Source organism: Lithobates pipiens, unplaced genomic scaffold (genome assembly GCF_037356315.1).
Source record: "Lithobates pipiens isolate NorthernLeopardFrog02 unplaced genomic scaffold, aLitPip1_a1.2 Scaffold_18, whole genome shotgun sequence".
NCBI classification, from domain to species: domain Eukaryota; kingdom Metazoa; phylum Chordata; class Amphibia; order Anura; family Ranidae; genus Lithobates; species Lithobates pipiens.
In genome coordinates this window covers 257770217-257788947 of record NW_027507758.1, presented here as the reverse complement: position 1 = coordinate 257788947, position 18731 = coordinate 257770217, and the positions used below count along the sequence as shown (strand labels likewise).

At 45.3% G+C, this 18731-nt stretch overlaps 1 protein-coding gene across 1 annotated transcript in view; it reads right to left on the bottom strand.

The window, feature by feature from the left end:
• The window catches only part of LOC143987808 (pantetheinase-like), a 98998-nt gene that overhangs the window by 26217 nt on the left and 54050 nt on the right, over window positions 1–18731 (bottom strand). The window contains exon 5 of the mRNA XM_077486854.1: window positions 6829–7205. Within this exon, the coding sequence (XP_077342980.1) occupies window positions 6829–7205 (377 nt within the window). The remainder of the gene's footprint in view (window positions 1–6828; window positions 7206–18731) is intronic.

Here is an 18731-nt window from a genome sequence, read left to right as displayed (position 1 = left end):
AAAAGCTCGGATCTTCTAAGAGGAAATTTTTGATTTAGCCTCCAAAATGTTTGACATAAAAATACCTCCTGACCTAACTATTGCTTTACTCAATTTGAAGCCAAAAAGCTTGACACACACCCAATTCAAACTTTTCATTCAACTCCTTACGGCTGCGAAGCAAACGATCGCAAAAGCATGGTAATCTTTTCTTTGGTGGTAGCCGAGACAAAGAATAGGATGCCTAATTCCATGATTCATGCTAAAATGTCAGCTATAGAAAGAGACGTGATCCCCAAATTCAAAAATTATGGCACCCATGGGTAAAATTCCATTTACCATCAAACTTGGTATGACAAGGTTCTTCTGCCATGGTAGATGATATATGAATAGACTTATTATATCTCATGTCAGCGTTTGGATCAACCCGATGGACTCATCTCTTCTTATTATTTTGAAGCTTAAACTATAACTTTCTTCCTTAGTTTATATATCCTAATTTCTGCTGGCTTGGATAACCATTTTAGTATTAGTCTAGATTCTTATACAACTTTTACCAACGTTCTTATTGCATTTTTGGTTGCATATTATATGTTGAGAGAGTCTATTAACCTAATAGTGACGAGCTTCATTTCTGTTTTTGTCAAATATTATGTTTTCTGAAGATATCTGTAAAGTCCTTTATGAACTTAATAAAAACCATTTGACAAGGGAAAAACTGGTATTGACCATTAAAATAAGAAGCCAAACATTCTTGATGAGCAAAGTTTTTACTCTGTGTACATTCACACGTGTGCATTTTCAAAATTTTGGGTCTAAAAATTTGTTTTTGTATTTTTCTATTTTTTTTTTGTTCAAAATAGGCATGTTTAATAACATATAACATACAAAACTCTGGAACTTACAAAGTTCAACATAGAAAACCAGAAGGTAATATCAGACATTATAGAATGTTCTAAATGTCTGGATATTACGTGTATCAGATGCACACAAAGATGCACACAATTTGGGAGTCAAAATGGGTATTTCCCTCCTGATCCCATGTCTAATGTCAACATATGCTATCTGCCATCATGGGGGATCAATGGACGTGTTCTGGGGGTGCAACCCCTTCCTCTCACCTACTTAATTTGAGAGGAAGGGGTTGCACCCACAAATCTCGTACACTGAAATCCCCTGATGGCAGATAGCACATGTTGACACACTGTGTGCATCTTTAAAATCTGGCATTTGCTAATTACAAAAAAAGTTGGTTTATAACAAAAACGAAAATGTTTCCATTTTGAAGAACTTTTAAAATTCTCCCCTACAAATCAATCATGTTCTTCATTTGTTGTTCAAGAAAATTTAGTTTGTTTCTTATGATGTTGATTTCACGATTCCATGTCATGATGTCCTGGATTAGGAGTTGTGTACTTGCTCTTCCACAACCAGCAAGTCACCTAAAAATTTTGGGAAAACGTGTATAATAAATATGCAGGCATACATATATTACCTGAAACTGGGGTGTCAGACACTCACCTGTGTCAAGTGACACGTTTGCCCACTTCCTCCACCTCTGACAAGTTTGGTGACAAGTTTGCCCACTTCCTAAATCTCTCCTTCCTCCAGATCCTTGGGGCGTGGTGATTTTTTGGGGAGTTCCCCTTCTTTGTCAGGTGGGGGTTTCCTGGTGTTGAGAGGTGTCCTCCATGTCTTTGGTCGCCATGAGAATGAAACAAAAGGTATACTTGTATACTTTAGCACACAGATATTATTATTATATTTAACCTGTATCTGCCCAAAACATCTATTAAATGAGTGAATGATGTTTCCTACGACCGATTACTGTGCCCACTAACCTGAAACTTGGCATTTTAAAATTTCCTACAGTAAAGAAAATCACATGGTGTAGCATGCAAGTGATAATAAAGAAATCGAACACACGACAACTACTTACTTTTTCTAAGCACTCTTTTGATCCTCCTATACTGATCCAGCTCCCTCAGTTTTATGTCTGACCAGCGTTTACTTATTTGCTCCTTTGTTCGTCGTACCCAAAATTTGTGTGCAGACCTCACAACTTTCATCATAATTTTGGCCTTTCTCACATTCAGATTGGTGTATGGTCCATTCTTGCCATCATAGTCGTTCCTCCAACATGTCCACCATCTCAAGAAAGGACATTTGTAGACTTAAATCCTCACCTCTGGGATTGAGACATTTCAGCCTCTGGGCTATCCTCCTCCTTCTTACTTCAATCACAGACCTGCTGTGTCTCTGCCATGTTGCTCCTACTGGGTGCCGAAGAGAAGGGGCGGGGAATACACTAGAAAGAATGTCGGGGCAGGCGACGCATGCGCAGTGTATATAAAGTAACACGTGTGTGTCGTACGTACCATCGTTGGGCTGAGGAAGGAGGACGAACGTTCTAACAAAGGTAAAATCTTAACTTTGGTACATCAGTGGCCTATACTGCTTAAAGATTGAGGCCTATATTGGGATAAGATTATGAGAGTTTAGGCTGACATTAGTGTTTTTGACTTGTGTATTGTCTTATAGAAAATATTTACACTTTAAGGACCCTGAATTTATGGCCAGTTTCATTGACAAGTACAGGGAGATGAGGAATTTGTGGGAGGTGAAACAGCTTATATTATAATAAACAAGCTAAGAGGTCAAAGCTGGAGAAACTTCTGGAATTTGTGAAGACTCGGGTCCCCGATGCAACCATCGTATTTGTAGAAATGAAAATTGGGATCTTGAGGAACATGTATAAGAAGGAGCATAATAAGATCCAGAAATCACTCCAATCAGGAGCATCAGCAGCACAAGTCTATGTCCCTAGGCTGTGGTACTTCAACAAACTGCAGTTTCTGGACGACCAGACTGAAGGCAAGGAATCTTTTTCTACCCTTCCCTGCAGCCTTCCCTCCACCCTTCCCTCAACCCCAGCAGAGGCTGACGAGGAACAACCTGAGCCTTCCATCCTGGAAGAAGTGGATGTGCCCAGCTGGAGCCAGGTATATTATTTTTATACATATTTATTGTCCTAATATTAACCACTTCAATACAGGGCACTTAAACACCTTCCTGCCCAGACCAATTTTGAGCTTTCAGCGCTGTCGCACTTTGATTGACAATTGCGCGGTCATGCTACACTGTACCCAAATGAAATTTTTATAATTTTTTTTCCCACAAATAGAGCTTTCTTTTGGTGGTATTTGATCACCTCTACGGTTTTTATTTTTTGCGCTACAAATAAAAAAATACCGAAAATTTTGAAAAAAAATATGTTTTTTTTGTTTCAGTTTCAAAACTTTGTAAATAAGTACGTTTTCTCCTTCACTGATGGGCACTCATGGGGCTACACTGATGGGCACTGATAAGGCGGCACTGATGGGCACCAATGAAGTGGCACTGATGAGGTGGCATTGATGGACACTGATAGGCGGCACTGATAGGCGGCACGGATGGGCGACACGGATGGGCGACACGGATGGGCGACACGGATGGACACTGATAGGTGGCACAAATTGGCACTGATAGCTGGCACGGATTGGCATGGATATGCGGCACAGATGGGCATGGATAGGCGGCACAGATGGGAATGGATAGGCGGCACAGATGGGCATGGGTGGTCACTGATAGGCGGCACAGGTGGGCACTGATAGGGGGCACAGGTGGGCACTCATAGGCGGCACAGGTGAGCACTCATAGGCGGCACAGGTGGGCACTCATAACAGGTGGGCACTCATAGGCGGCACGGGTGGGCACTCATAGGCGGCATTGGTTTTATACTGTACTAATGGATGCCAATCAGTGCCAAACAATAATGCATGCCAATCAGTGATGCCCATTGTGGGCACTGATTGGCATCCATTATGGGCACTGATTGGCATCCATTGTGCTGACCATGGGCATCCCTGGTGGTCTAGGGAGGATTACCTTTTCCCTGGTGGTGTCCCTGGTGGTCCAGTGTGGGCATCCTCGGGGGGGCTGTGCTGATAATCGATCAGCACAGACCCCCCCCCCCGTCAGAGGAGCAGCCGATCGGCTCTCCTCTACTCGCGTCTGACAGACGCGAGTGAGGAAAAGCCGATCACCGGCTCTTCCCATTTACACTGTGATCAGCCGTGATTGGACACGGCTGATCACGTGGTAAAGAGTCTCTGTCGGAGACTCTTTACCGAGATCGTAGTTGCCGGGTGTCAGACTGACACCCCGCAACAACGATCGCCGCGATGCGCGCCCCTGGGGGCGCGCAGCGGCTCATAATCCTGAGGACGTCATATGACGTCCGGTCAGGATTATCAAACCACTTTGCCGCCGTCTATTTGTAATAGGGTGGGCGGCAAGTGGTTAATGATGTTAACTAGATGCTATAATTGATAACAAATTAATAAAAATAAAATAAAAAAGATAAAAAAGGTGATGAATACATATTAATAGACAGAAGTGGACAAAAATGTTTGGGACAAGAATGAAAAATGCTGGGGTCAGAATGATAGTCCTTTCTGTTCATTAACATCCAATTTGCAAGTCATGAGCTGGAAATTGTGTGTGATTGATGAACCAAAAACTAAAGCTATGTCCCTTTTTTATACACAGGATGAGCTCAGCCAGGAGGGGAGTCTGGAAAGCGTCAGCCAGGAGGAGGCCATGCCCAGCGGCAGCCAGGAGGTGGCTGGGCCCAGTAGGAGCCTCCCCAAATCCCAAGTGCCTCTGCCTTACAACCAAAAGGCCCAGGAAGGGGACAATGACAGAGAAGGCAGCACTGGGCCTCATTAAGGAAGCAAGCAATGTCCTCAGGAGCATCCCCAACACTGAAGAGGCCTATGGCTGCTATATAACCACAAGATTGCTGAAATTGGAGGAGGGCCAATGCCTCCTCTGTGAGGAAATTATTTTTGATGCCCTTCAGAAGGGGTTGAGGAGCCAGCTGACTGAGAACAGCCACATATATGAGCAAGCCCATCCTCCACCTCCTCCTCCTGCCACAAGTCCACCACCAGAGCCATAGCCTCCAAGAAAGGGTGCAGGGAAGAATGCAGGGAAGGCTGCAATGAAGAGAAGAAAGTGATGGCCTGGGTTCAGTCTGGTCTGGCAGAAGATGCAGGCTGGTGTAGTACCACAGCCTGGGGACAGATATGTCAACTGCTGCTGGTCCTAATCTCTGGGAGTCCTGGACCAGATTGGGCTCAAATTATATGGACTCCTCAAGCTACCAATTTTCTTTTCCGCAGACTTGATGTGTGCCCTAGGGGCCAAAAGGCTTTGCAAATTCCAAAAGTTTCTCCAGCGTTGCCTCCCTCTTTATTTTGTTACCCAGAATAAATGGAGATTTTATTTTCTGAAAATACTTTCCTATGTGTTTTTCTTCAAATGGGACAGTTTGTTTGGGAGTAGGTACATTTCTAAAAGACAATGTCAAATTAACAAGGGACACCAACCTCCTTGAGGTTAATAAAAAATACAAGATAATAATGTTATTGTGGTAACTTGACACAAAAATATATATATATATATATATATATATATATATGGAGATCACTAGAAAAGACTTTTTCAATAATCCAAAAAAAAAGGAGATCTTGCTGAAATAAAAATAAAAGATGACTATAAAAACTAATTGTAAACATTATTATGGAGATCATGACTTCAAAAAATAGAATATTATTCATGAGATCAGGAGAAGTAATGAAGAAATAAGTTTGTGAGAACTCTGTGTGAATATGAGCAGCAAAACAACTTCATTCTTCTAGCATTAAAAGAAGAAAAGAATGCGCTGCATTAAAAGATCACAGAATTTGCTACATGAGGAATGTGCTAGCTCCATTACGAACGCTAGTTTTACCACACCGAGCGCTTCCGTCTCGTACTTGCTTCAGAGCATGCGTAGTTTTTGGTCTGTCGGAACAGCATACAGACAAGCAGTTTTCCCAATAGGAATTGGTTCTGTCAGAAATATTTAGAACATGTTCCATTTCTAGGTCCGTCAGAATTTTCGACGTAAAAAGTCAGATGGGGCATCCACACGATCAGAATATAGGATGAAAAGCTCCCGTCTGATTTTTTCTGTTGGACATTCCGCTCGTATATATGCGGGATAAGTTCAGCTCATGATAAATAGGGGCAAACACAAAAGTGTTGCGTTTATAATCTTGCTCAGCATATATATATTCATATACACACACACACACACACCAGTATATTTTATGCTGTGTGCCTTATTATAAATAGGTATAGTAACAATAAGTCTTTTTTATCAGTTTACTAGGGCATCAGCTAGTCGTTTCCCTTGCTTCCATTTAAGCTTTTCCTGAACTCCCTTTTTGACATGTTAAGAATATGTGGGCAGGTTCTAAGATCTCATAGCGGTTTATTTACTAAAGCTGGAGAGTGCAAAATCAGTTTCACGTCTGCAAAGAAATCAGCTTCTAAATCAGCTTCTAACCTTGTTCAATTAAGCTTTGGCAATAAAACCTGGAAGCTGATTGGTTTCAGTAAGACTGATTTTGCACTCTCCATATTTAGTAAATAAAGCCTATATTGTACCATGTCACTTGTCTTTCATGCTGCACATGCAAAAAGTGAGGCTAGTTCAAGTTCACACATATGCAAATTGGATGCGAGTTTCCCCGCATCCAATTTGCAAGACAGGTGAGTGGGACCGGTTCTCAAAGGTCCAGGGCAACCACTGTCCGCATTCAAAAAAGGGTCCTATGCATCAGGTGTAAATTCAGGCAAAAATTTGGACCTGAATCACACCTGAACTGGTGAACAGGGACACACCAAATCTACCTGATCCATGTTGCATATCTGAGGAATCAGTTTAATAATTTCTGTTATTGAAAGATAAAGGATTACCTCTACATAAAAGACCTGGTGAGGTCCATGCCAGCCATCATAGGCACCAAACACATATACTTCATCATTCCTCTTCTCCAACATACTGTAGCTGAGATAGCAGCAAAGATTATTATGACAAACTGTAACATTTCCATTGGAACCTTTCAGTTCAGTAAGGTTAAATACATCTAGAAAAACCTTTCCTTTGAAGACTTTGTTTTTGAATGGTGGTTTACTGATTTTAGATGCAAATAAATTCCAGCTGACCAGTGAACAGTTTGCACTTGCACTATGTCTTGGATGGGATCTCAGTTCTGATATCACCAGCTGTCCTTCATCTAGATCTTTGTTGTAATAGTATGGTCCAAGTTTATCTGGTGAAAACACTCCACTCCCTTTATTAGGAAATAAATTAGAACATGGATTACTAAAATCAAAACACTTTTAAAACAAGTTCAAGTTCAGGTTCTATGCATATAAACAACATTACAACATACTCTAAGCTACAAATGCATTTGTGAGTGACAAAATAGAGCAGTTCAGTTGGGATTCAATGTTTTAAGCTACATTACAAATTTTGACTTGATTAATTTATTGCTATAAAAAGGCACATGAACTGTTTTAAGTGTAACTATAGTGTGTTTTGCGTGTGTGCAAAAAAACAGCTCATACACTATCTCTTGACATTTACTCTCTTCAGCTCTTATACCTCCATATCCCTTATAGAACATAGCGATTTTTACATTTCGTTATACATACATTGCAAACTAGGTTTTTTTTTGGCAATATTGTCCTGTAACAATTGTTTTGTTTTCTATGTAATGAAGAGACAAAAACAATGGAAAAATGTTTTCTTTTGTGAAAAGTGTTAGTTTAAAAAAGTAATGTTTTACTTTAACTAAAAAGTGTACAATGTATCCTGTAATATTTCCAGTTTAAAGTTACACTAAAGTTATTTTTCTGGTACAGTTATTTGCAAATGAAATAAATCCTTTTTTGTTGTTGTAGTTTTATGCAACAAAATAGTAAATTAAAAAAAATAGGAAAAATCTGCAAAAAAAAAGAAGGACGAATTAAATTAGGGAGTTAAACAGGGAAGATGATGATCACAATTACTAAGGCTTTATAAGGCGTTACAGTGCCTTTAAAAAGTATTCATACCCCTTGACATTTTCCACATTTTGTCATGTTACAACCAAAAACGTAAATGTATTTTATTGGGATTGGATGTGATAGACCAACACAAAGTGGCAGATAACTGTGAAGTAGAAGGAAAATGATGAATGTTTTTCAACATTTTTTTACAAATAAATATGTGAAAAGTGTGGCGTGCATTTGTATTCAACCCCCCATGCGTCAATACTTTGTAGAACCATCTTTTGCTGCAATTACAGCTTTAAGTCTTTTTGGGGATGTCTCTACCAGCTTTGTACATCTAGAGAGTGCCATTTTTGCCCATTCTTTGCAAAATAGCTCAAGCTCTGTCAGACTGGATGGAAAGCATCTGTGAACAGCAATTTTCAAGTCTTGCCACAGATTCTCAATTGGATTTAGGTCTGGACTTTGAATGGGCCATTCTACACATGAATATCCTTTGATCTAAACCTTTTCATTGTAGCTCTGGCTGTATGTTTAGGGTTGTTGTCCTGGTCAGGGGCGTAACTATAGGGGGTGCAGCAGTCGCGACTGCAACCGGGCCCTGTGATGCAGGGGGCCCATGCAGCCCCCTCTTCATATGGCCGGCAGCAGCATAGGCAGCTAGGGGTACCAGTGCACCATGCATATGGGTGGCTGGTGGTGGAGGGTGACTAGCAGAGCTCCATGCTCGACTATCGCACTGGCTGCTCTTTAGTTGTGCATTCCCGCATGACCTGTGTCCTCGGCCGGCTCCTCAGAGTACCCCTCTCCTGCTCCATGCATTGCCGCTCAGTCCGATGTCTGTTCTCCCCAGCCAGAGTCCTGCCCCCCCCCCCCAAGTCTGGCCCACTCTGCACTGCATACTTCTCCCGGGTAAACAAACTTTAAGCACACAGATGCAGTGCAGCCCTATGAGAGCCAGCTTGCCGGAGGACACTGCAGGCTTGGCTGCCAGCCCTCCTCCTCCCCCGTCATACACAGATGATGAAAAGTCTTTCTGGGAGATATTCTGATCGCCCGTCCAGCACACTGGATGGAGCCCAGGCCAACATGGATGAGTGCGCCACTGCACACCCCCTCCATCTCTCCCTGGGGACAGGGACCCCTTCTCACGTGGGGACAGGGACCCCCACCCCCCCTGGGGACAGGGACCCCTTCTCACCTGGGGGCAGTAACTTCATCTGCCCTGGAGAAAAGGACCTCATCTCTTCTGGGGACGGGGACCCCATCCTGCCTAGGGACAGTCCCCCAATGGGGCACCTAAAAATAAAATAATAAAAAAAAACTACTGATACCAGTGGTGGAACTACAGGGCTCACAAAGGTCATACCTGTGACCACGCCCTAGAGTTCCACCACCAGACTTGGAGGGAAGGGCCCTAGCTTGGGTTCAGGGGGGCCCTTCATGGTTTCTTGCATCGGGGCCCTGAAGGTTCTAGTTACGCCACTGGTCCTGGTGGAAGGTGAACCTCCGCCCCAGTCTCAAGTCTTTTGCAGACTTACGTTTTCTTCTAAGATTGCCCTGTATTTGGCTCCATTCATCTTCCCATGAACTATGACCAGCTTCCCTGTTCCTGCTGAAGAAAAGCATCCCCACAACGTGATGCTGCCGCCACCGTGTTTCACAGTGGGGATGGTGTGTTCAGGATGATGTGCAGTGTTAGTTTTCCACCACACATAGCATTTTGCTTTTAAACCAAAAAGTTAAATTTTGGTCTTATCTGACCAGAGCACCTTCTTCCACATGCTTACTGTGTCCCCAACACGGCTTCTCGCAAACTGCAAATAGGACTACTTATGGCTTTCTTTCAACAATGGCTTTCTTCTTGCCACTCTTCCATAAAGGCCAGATTTGTGGAGTGCACGACTAATAGTTGTCCTGCGGACAGATACTCCCACCTGAGCTGTGGATCTCTTCAGCTCCTCCAGAGTTACCAGGGGCCTCTTGGCTGTGTCTCTGATTAATGCTCTCCTTGCCTGGCCTGTTAGTTTAGGTGGCTGGCCATGTATTGGTAGGTTTTGCAGTTGTGCCATACTCTTTCCATTTTTGGATGATGGCTTCAACAGTGAGATGAAGCTTGGGATGTTTTTTTTTATAACCTAAGTCTGCTTTAAACTTCCCCACAACTTTTTCAATGGTGTGTGTGCCTTTTTTAACATTCTTTTACACTTTCTTTGTGAAATGGTAGGGGTACTTTTGTACCCCCTTACCATTTCAAACAAAGGGGAAGCGGGATCTGGGGGTCCCCTTGTTAAAGGGGGCTTCCAGATTCTGATAAGCCCCCCACCCGCAGACCCCCACAACTACCAACCAGGGTTGTGGGGATGAGGCCCTTGTCCTCATCAACATGGGGACAAGGTGCTTTGAGGGGTCACAGACCCCCAAAGCATCCTCCCAATGTTGAGGGCATGTGGCCTGGTACGGTTCAGGAGGGGGGGCACTCTCTTGTTTTCATGCGGCCTGCCAAGTTGCATGCTCGGATAAAGGGTCTGGTATGGATTTTTAGGGGGAACTCCACACCATTTTTTTATTAATTTGGCCTGAAGTTCCCCTTAAAATTTTTATCAATGACTTTCAATGAGTGTTCTCTGTATTACGGGGAGCCGACAATTCATTATAGCCGCGAGTGATTTTAAATGACTTTTTTCTGCAGAAATTACACTTTGTGCAGGGACAGTTCTAAGCATGGGAAACATGTGCCCCTTCACAGGCATACTATACACACCCCCCAGGTACAAAATTTAAAGGACTATTACAATTTCATTGTTTCACTTTAAGCATTATTAAAATCACTGCTCCCGAAAAAACTGACGTTTTTAAAAAGTTTTTTGCATCGATACATGTCCCCTGGGGCAGGACCCAGGTCCCCAAACACTTTTTAGGACAATAACTTGCATATTAGCTTTTAAAATTAGCACTTTAGATTTCTCCCATAGACTTGTACAGGGTGTTCCACTGCTTTTCGAATTTGCCGCAAACACCCCAAATTGTTCACTGTTCGCCCGAACAGGCGAACAGGCAATGTTCGAGTCGAACATGAGTTCGACTCGAACTCGAAGCTCATCCCTAATAACAAACACTTTACATATCACACATATCAAATATTATATTTGACAGCTGCATTTGCTATGTTGTAATACATACTCATTCCCAAATGTCATTTTGACAGCTGGTAGATGGTAGAGGGGGGATCTGCAGCAGGAGAAGAGATGCTGAATGTAGGAAATATGTCCTAGAAACTTTGCTGATGTTTTTTTTTTTTTTAGAATGTATCACTCATGTTTACCATTCTTAGAGCTTTTGTTACCACCAACACTTCATATTCCTGATATGTGCCTGCAGTACCATGTACTTGTATGAAAAATTATCCTGCTCTCTTTGTATTTTAGCATCTTTATGTGAAATCCCTGGTGTTCCTGCCAGTCCCTCTGCTTTCATATTAAAAACTGACCACACTAGGCATGTGAGCACATCATGGTCAGCTCTCTAGCTATGCTGGGCAATTACTGTACTCTCCTCCAATAATTAAACTTGTCCTGACACCTGCCCCCCCCCCCCCCCAACTGCACAGGCATTCAATGGAAAGCTCAGTGTGCTGCTGCCTCTCCCCCACCCCCAGGTCTTAAGAATAAATGGTGGGTCTCAGAAGAGTGCAGGGCACTAAATATGAGAGGATCAGAGATGTAGAGTGGGAATTACACACTGTAGGTGTCTATTTAAAAATGGATAGGAGCCTATATAGGATGATATTAATAAGGAGACCACCACATTAAAAGTCAACAGTTAAATCCCACTATTAAGTACACTAGGTACTTACATGTATGTCTATTCTTGTGAAATTATACTCTATAATGTTCTTGCTAGATGAGCTACAGAAATCCTACACTTCTTGGGGTGTTAGATCCCCATTCCCTTTGGCGCTCTCTTCTGTCCAACATTTCTCCTACCTTATTGGCTGCAAATTCTTTGCCAAGTTTTGCTTGTGTCCATTTACACTCACCTACCTCTGAGTCCAATCTGGCTTGCTAAAAAATTTTTTTAAAAAATGTAAGGGATCCATCCTCTTCTATTCAGGCAGATCGGATGGGTTTACTCCCGGCCCCCCATAGAGCAAATCGGACTCTGTAAGTGTCTTCGCTACAGAAACTGAGCAGACAGGGATGCGTCATCTCCCTGCTCTGCACCAATCAGCAGGGCAGAGGATCTAGGAATCTGCCCCATGTGAAAGGGGCCTAACAACATGTGATCACCTTCAGGGTGGCAGCTGTTTTGTAGAGCTTTGGACTTAGAGGTTGGTTTACTAAAGGCAAAAAAGGTTGTTCACTTTGTAAGGGAATTTTGCGTAGCGCTTAGTGAATGAGTTGAAGCTCTGTTGGCTTCCACCATCCAATCATGTGAAAGCAAAAATAATGTTTTTTTTTTTCATTTGTCCTTGCACGTGATTGGGTATTTTTTGCAAACTTAAATGTTACCACTTGGGATAATTTTCTTGCAAATTGAACAGCTTATTCAAAATGAATTGAACCCCATTGACCTACTGATCTGCTAATGGTCAGAACAAAGTTCTCTTCATTGCAGAAAAAGTAATAATCAGGGGTTCCTGTCTTTCAGTTTTGCACTCTATTCCAATTTCACCTTATTGGCCAGCTTTTACCGCAGATCAAAGATACATGCTCCGGCTCCCAGACAGACCATACTTATTTTGGGACAGAGCTGTAAGTAGTTCTAAATAAAAAAGTAATTTGTCTCGACAGTTGTCAGGACCAGATTTTTATTCCCAGGCCTTCAATTTGAGAAGTTGTACATTCAGCGACAGCCCTAATAAAGCAGGGATATCTGATCACCCTAAAGTTGTCCTGTTTCTAGTGTAGTTCCCACAAAATAAAGCTTGTTTTATTTGTGAGGAAGTTAAGCATTATGCTAATGCTAACTACCTAAAGTCACATAAAGTGCTCTGTTGTCAGAATGGAGAGGAAAGAGGCAATGTCAAAAGGCAATGACCCGGTGTTGTAATGGAATAAAACTAAATTAACACACCCCCTAAGGAGCCACAAGTAGAACTGAGATCCCCCACCCTGCACAGCCAGACATAATTATCTTCACAGGCAGTCAGAGAACAGTTCAGTGCTTTGTTTTTTTGAGGGATAAGAACTTGGATAGGGATTGGGAAATTATGGGATACCCACTTGACTTCAACACAACTTCAGGGACAACTTTCCCTTTATATAGTCTATATACACTCCTTCTCTTTCTCCAGCACTAACTTGCTGGCAGAACTCTAGCTGGCACACTTTTTGATGATCTGACAAAGCACTCAGTCAGATTAGAAGCAATAGCCCTTTACAGGCAGGAACCCGAGGCCCCCTTTAAGTGTGTAGCAAAAAGTCAGTGTCCAGCTTTACATCCCTGTGGCTACTGATCCCAGCACCATCTCTTCAGGCACTGCCAACCCACCTGTCTGCAGATGCCCCTTTCACTAGCCTCCCTGGCTAACTTCTCCACAGTCCTCTCCAGACTGAAACATTCACCAGCCCACCCAGCTGACTCCTCAGGAAAACTCCCAGATGTGCTTTCCCCCTCCCGTTGTCCTCTGCTTGCTCCAGTGCCTCCAGGATAGAATACCTCCATGTGTTGTAGTGGGTACCTCCAGCACACGAGCCCCAGGTCAGAAGCCACCCCCTGTCAGGGCTGGCTTAGCCCTTCCTTCTCTGGGCTGGCTGCTCAGCTGTCGGCTAATTGCCATCTCTCATCTCTCTCCACAGTTACCAGCTGTTCCTTATCCAGCTCGTCTGACCTGCCTACTTAAAGCTGTCCAGCTCACTTCATATCTGCCTTCACCCTGGTCACATCACAAGAAACCATCTCCTGTGGTTCTGTTTACAGACTGGATTGCTGACATCCCTTCTGGCTCCTTATCCTGCTTGCTGTTGCTCCACTTGGATCCCTGACTTCTGGCATGGCTGATTACCAGATCTGGTTATTGAACACTGGACTGGCTGATTACTCGATCCGGTTACTGGACTCTGGCTATGCTTTGAATACACTTACTCTATTTACCTTTTTATTTTTATTAATAAACAAGTGTGATTTAATTTTACTTCTGTCTCAGTGTTAGGTTCCTGGTGATGAGCCTGACTTGATGGAAGAAGACTTCTCTTACAGCTCTGGTTCAGGGACCACTGGAATGGAGACAGTGGCCCCGTGAGCGCAGCGGGGTAGGAGTGTCTGACTGGAAGCAGCGGCTGGTGGCTTCTGGATGCTGGAACTGCAGAGAAGTGGGCAGACAGGCAGGCAGCGATCAGCAGGCAAGGCAGTGGCAGCAAGAACCGGGTGCAGCACACTTGAGCAGCAGAAGAGTAGTCAGGCGGGCCGGGTCACAATGGATAAGCAGACAGGTGAGTACAGCAGGCAGAGAGTAGTGCAGGCAGGCAGAGGTTCGGCAACAGAGGTACAGTCCAAAGCAAGGTCAGGCAGGCTGGGGTCAGAGCAGGAGAGGTCAGCGAGGTCAGACAGTAGCCGGGTCAGATATCACAACAGCAAGCAGATAGCAGGTAGTTCGGGTACAGAGCTGCAGACAAACAGCACTGAGTAGATGCAGCAGCCTCCTTTAAATAGGCCCACTGGCGCCAAACCGCGCTAACGCGCACACGCATGCGAATGCTGCGATCGCGAACGTCGCGATCGCGTATGCAAACACCGCACGCGCACGCGTAAATCGCGTACGCGCACCCGCGCATCCACTTGTTCAGTGCGGAAGAAACCCTGACATTGCCCTCCCACAAGGGGCAAACTCCGGGTGCCCACAAGGTGCCTCTTTTCCGGATGAGCCGAGAAAAAGGCACGGACCAGTCTGTTGGCATGCAAATTACCATGGGGTTCCCACAAATTACTTTCTGGATCGTACCCCTTCCACTTAACCAAAAACTGTCTCTGACCTTGTCTCCTTCTACAATCGAGGATAGCCTCCACCTCATACTCTTCGCTACCATCGATAAAAACGGGTTGAGGTGGTCTGGAACTTCTACCCGGGAAGGGATCGGGCACCGAGGGCTTCAGCAAGGACACATGAAAGACCGGGTGGATTCTCATTGAATCAGGCAAGACCAACTCATACGACACCTCATTAATCCTTCTCTTTACAGAAAAGGGTCCCAAAAATTTGGGCGCAAGTTTCTTAGAAGGACAGGCTAATTTAAGATTGTTCGTGGAAAGCCATACCTGATCTCCGACCTGCAGGTTTAATTCCCCTCTTCTCTTACGATCAAAGGCCTTCTTGCTGTCTGCTTGAGCTTTGGATACCGCCTCTTGTAACACCCGATTGTTATGACTGAGGAAGGTCACTGTGTCCTGGACTGCTGGAACTGGTGACTCTGGAAGAAAGTCAGGCAGAAAGGTTAAGTGAAACCCGTAATTAGCAAAAAACGGGGACTGCCCTGTGGCTGAGTGACTAGCGTTGTTGTAGGCAAACTCCGCAAGGGGCAGCAGAGATACCCAATCATCCTGGACAAAGGACGTGAAACATCTAATGTACTGCTCCAGGGTCTGGTTGGTACGCTCAGTCTGTCCATTGGTCTGGGGGTGGTAGGCAGATGACAGAGCCAGCTCGATCTTCAAACACTCACACAGGGCCCTCCAGAACCGGAAGGTGAATTGGACCCCCCTGTCAGACACGATGTTAGCAGGTACTCCATGCAGTCTGACTATCTCCTTTATGAAGACACGGGCCGTCTCTGGAGCAGATGGAGTCCCTTTCAAGGGCAAGAAATGGGCCAACTTAGTCAGTCTATCTACAACCACAAAAATGGCCGTGCAACCTTCAGAGCAGGGAAGCTCAACAATGAAGTCCATCGTGATCATCCTCCAAGGCCGGTCAGGTGCAGGAAGAGGCTTCAGAAGTCCCCAGGCCCGATTCCTTGTTGCCTTGCTCCGGATGCACACAGGACAGGAGTTGACATACTTCTTCCAGAAATCCTTCAGGCCGGGCCACCAGAAGGTACGCTGTACCAATTCCAAGGTCTTACGGGGCCCAAAGTGTCCTGCTAACGGGTGATCATGGAGGAGGGCTAGAACTTTAATCTGGATGCTTTCAGGCACAAAAACTTGGCTATCCTTCCATAGAAGACCCCCTCTGGAAATCAGTGTGACCTCTGGTGGTGCAGGTGAATTAGTGGATGCCTCCCTGATCTGCGCCAGCAAGTCTGGTTGCACAAGTAGAAAGGTACTCGCAGGTAGTATAGTGTCTGGAGCAGCAAGGTCTTTGGGGCAATCGTACATACGCGAGAGCGCGTCTGGTTTCACATTTTTAGATCCGGGACGGTAAGTAATGTGGAAACAGAAACGTGAGAAAAACAGGGCCCAACGGGCCTGTCGGGGCTTCAGACGCTTGGCAGTCCTCAGGTATTCGAGGTTCTTGTGGTCGGTGTAGATCAGCACTGGATGAACTGCACCTTCCAACAAGTACCTCCATTCCTCCAAGGCAGATTTGATAGCGAATAATTCACGGTCACCGACATCATAATTCTTCTCGGCAGGGGAAAGCTTTCGGGAGAAGAACCCTACTGGATGCATCAAATCGTTACAGCCTTGCCTCTGGGACACAACTGCCCCCACAGCTACTTCGGAAGCGTCCACTTCAAGAATATATGGTAGGGAAGGATCTGAGTGGCTGAGGATGGGGGCAGAGATGAACAGTCTTTTGAGTCTCTCAAAGGCCTCCTGGGCTTCCAACCCCCAGTGGAAGCGTACACACTGTTTTGTCAACTGGGTAATGGGGGCAATTATGGTGGAAAATCCCTTAATAAATTTTCTGTAAAAATTTGCAAAGCCCACAAAACGTTGTACCCCCTTTTTATCCGTAGGTGCAGGCCAGTCCAGAACAGTGGAAACCTTCTGAGGATCCATCTTGATGCCAGCCGGGGAGATCTCAAGCCCGAGGAATTGGATGTTCCGTTGCTCAAAGCTACACTTCTCAGCCTTAGCATACAGTCTATGCTGACGGAGCCGAAGTAACACCCTGCCCACGTGACCCCGATGCTGTTCGAGAGACCCTGAAAAAATCAAAATGTCATCCAAATAGACGATCACAAAAATGTCCAGGAAGTCCTTGAACACGTCATTAATGAGATGCTGGAAGGTGGCAGGAGCATTACAAAGGCCAAAGGGCATGACCAGGTATTCGTAATGCCCGAAACGGGTCCTGATTGCTGTCTTCCACTCGTCCCCAGCCCGAATGCGAACCAGATTGTAAGCCCCCCTTAAGTCCAACTTGGAGAAAATCGTGGCTGATCTCAGTTTCTGAAAGAGCTCCGGCATCAGAGGAAGAGGGTAACGGTTCTTGACCGTGATCTTGTTAAGCTCACGATAGTCCACGCAGGGCCGGAGCGACTGGTCTTTCTTGGTCACAAAAAATATTCCAGCGCCTGCTGGGGAGGTGGAATGACGAATGAACCCCTTCTCCAAGTTTTCTGTAATATAAACCTTTAAGGCCTCCTGCTCCTTTTCAGACAGGGGGAAGATACGCCCAAACGGGATCTCAGCTCCTGGAAGAAGTTCAATGGGGCAGTCATAGGGGCGGTGAGGTGGAAGTGTGTCTGCTCCTCGCTTGCTGAAAACATCTAAAAATTCATGGTATGGTTCAGGCACCAGCTGGCAGAATCAAGGCAAAGAAGGGTAGAGGGCACAACAGAATTCACACGAAGGCAGTGCTCTTGGCAGTAGCTGGACTGGAACTTGATCTCCCCTGTAGCCCAGTTGATGCAGGGATTATGGGCCTGAAGCCAGGGGATGCCCAGGATCACAGGAAATAGAGGGGAAGAAATCACATCGAGGGTGAGGAGCTCCTTGTGCTGGGAAGGGGTACAAGCCATCAGGGGTAGCGTCTCTTGGGTTACTTGCCCCGATTTGATGCGGGACCCATCAGCCAAGAACACAGACAGTCCGTGGGTTTTCTTCTGAAGGGGCAAGGCTTGCAGACTGGCAAAGGTGGCATCGACAGGAACAGGAACAGGAGACACGGAGGAAAGGCACTTACGTGTCTTAACAGGGCAGTTGTTAACATAATGTCCGGACCCCCCGCAGTAAAGACACAAATTCAGCTGGCGACGACGGGCACGTTCCTCTGGAGACAAGGTGGGACGCATCAATCCCAGCTGCATTGGCTCAGGAGTGTCAGGAGCAGGACTGGCAGGGTCCCCTTGCAGAGCAGGCTGAGGACAGAAGGCGGGAATAGGAACCCTTGCACTCATCCAATTCGAGCGCTGGGGCTGAGTTGAGCACTCGGCTCGCCTTTCCCGAAGTCGACGGTCAATTTGTATGGCCAAGGTGATCAACTCCTCCAAAGAGTCCGGGATACCGACACGGGCCAGTTCATCTTTCAGTCCCTCAGAGAGGCCCATGCGGAACTGATGTCTTAGAGCAGAGTCATTCCATTGGGTGTCTGCACTCCAGCGCCGAAAGTCAGTAATATAGTCTTCGGCCGCACGGCGGCCCTGCTGGAGCGCAGACAGAGCGGATTTGGCTGTGGCAGTTCGCTGAGGATCTTCATAAAGCTGTGCCATAGCCTCAAAGAATGAAGAAAGGGAATGGGTAATAGCACTGTCACCCTCCAGGAGACGGTGGGCCCACGTCTGGGGTTCTCCCTGTAGTAGCGATATCACAAACCCCGCCTTAGTAGCTTCAAGTGAAAAAGTCCTGGGTTGGAGGGCGAAGTATAGCTGACAGGTATTACGAAAGGCCCGGGAACTTGAATCTGTCTCCCGAGAACCTTTCTGGAACAGGTACTCTCG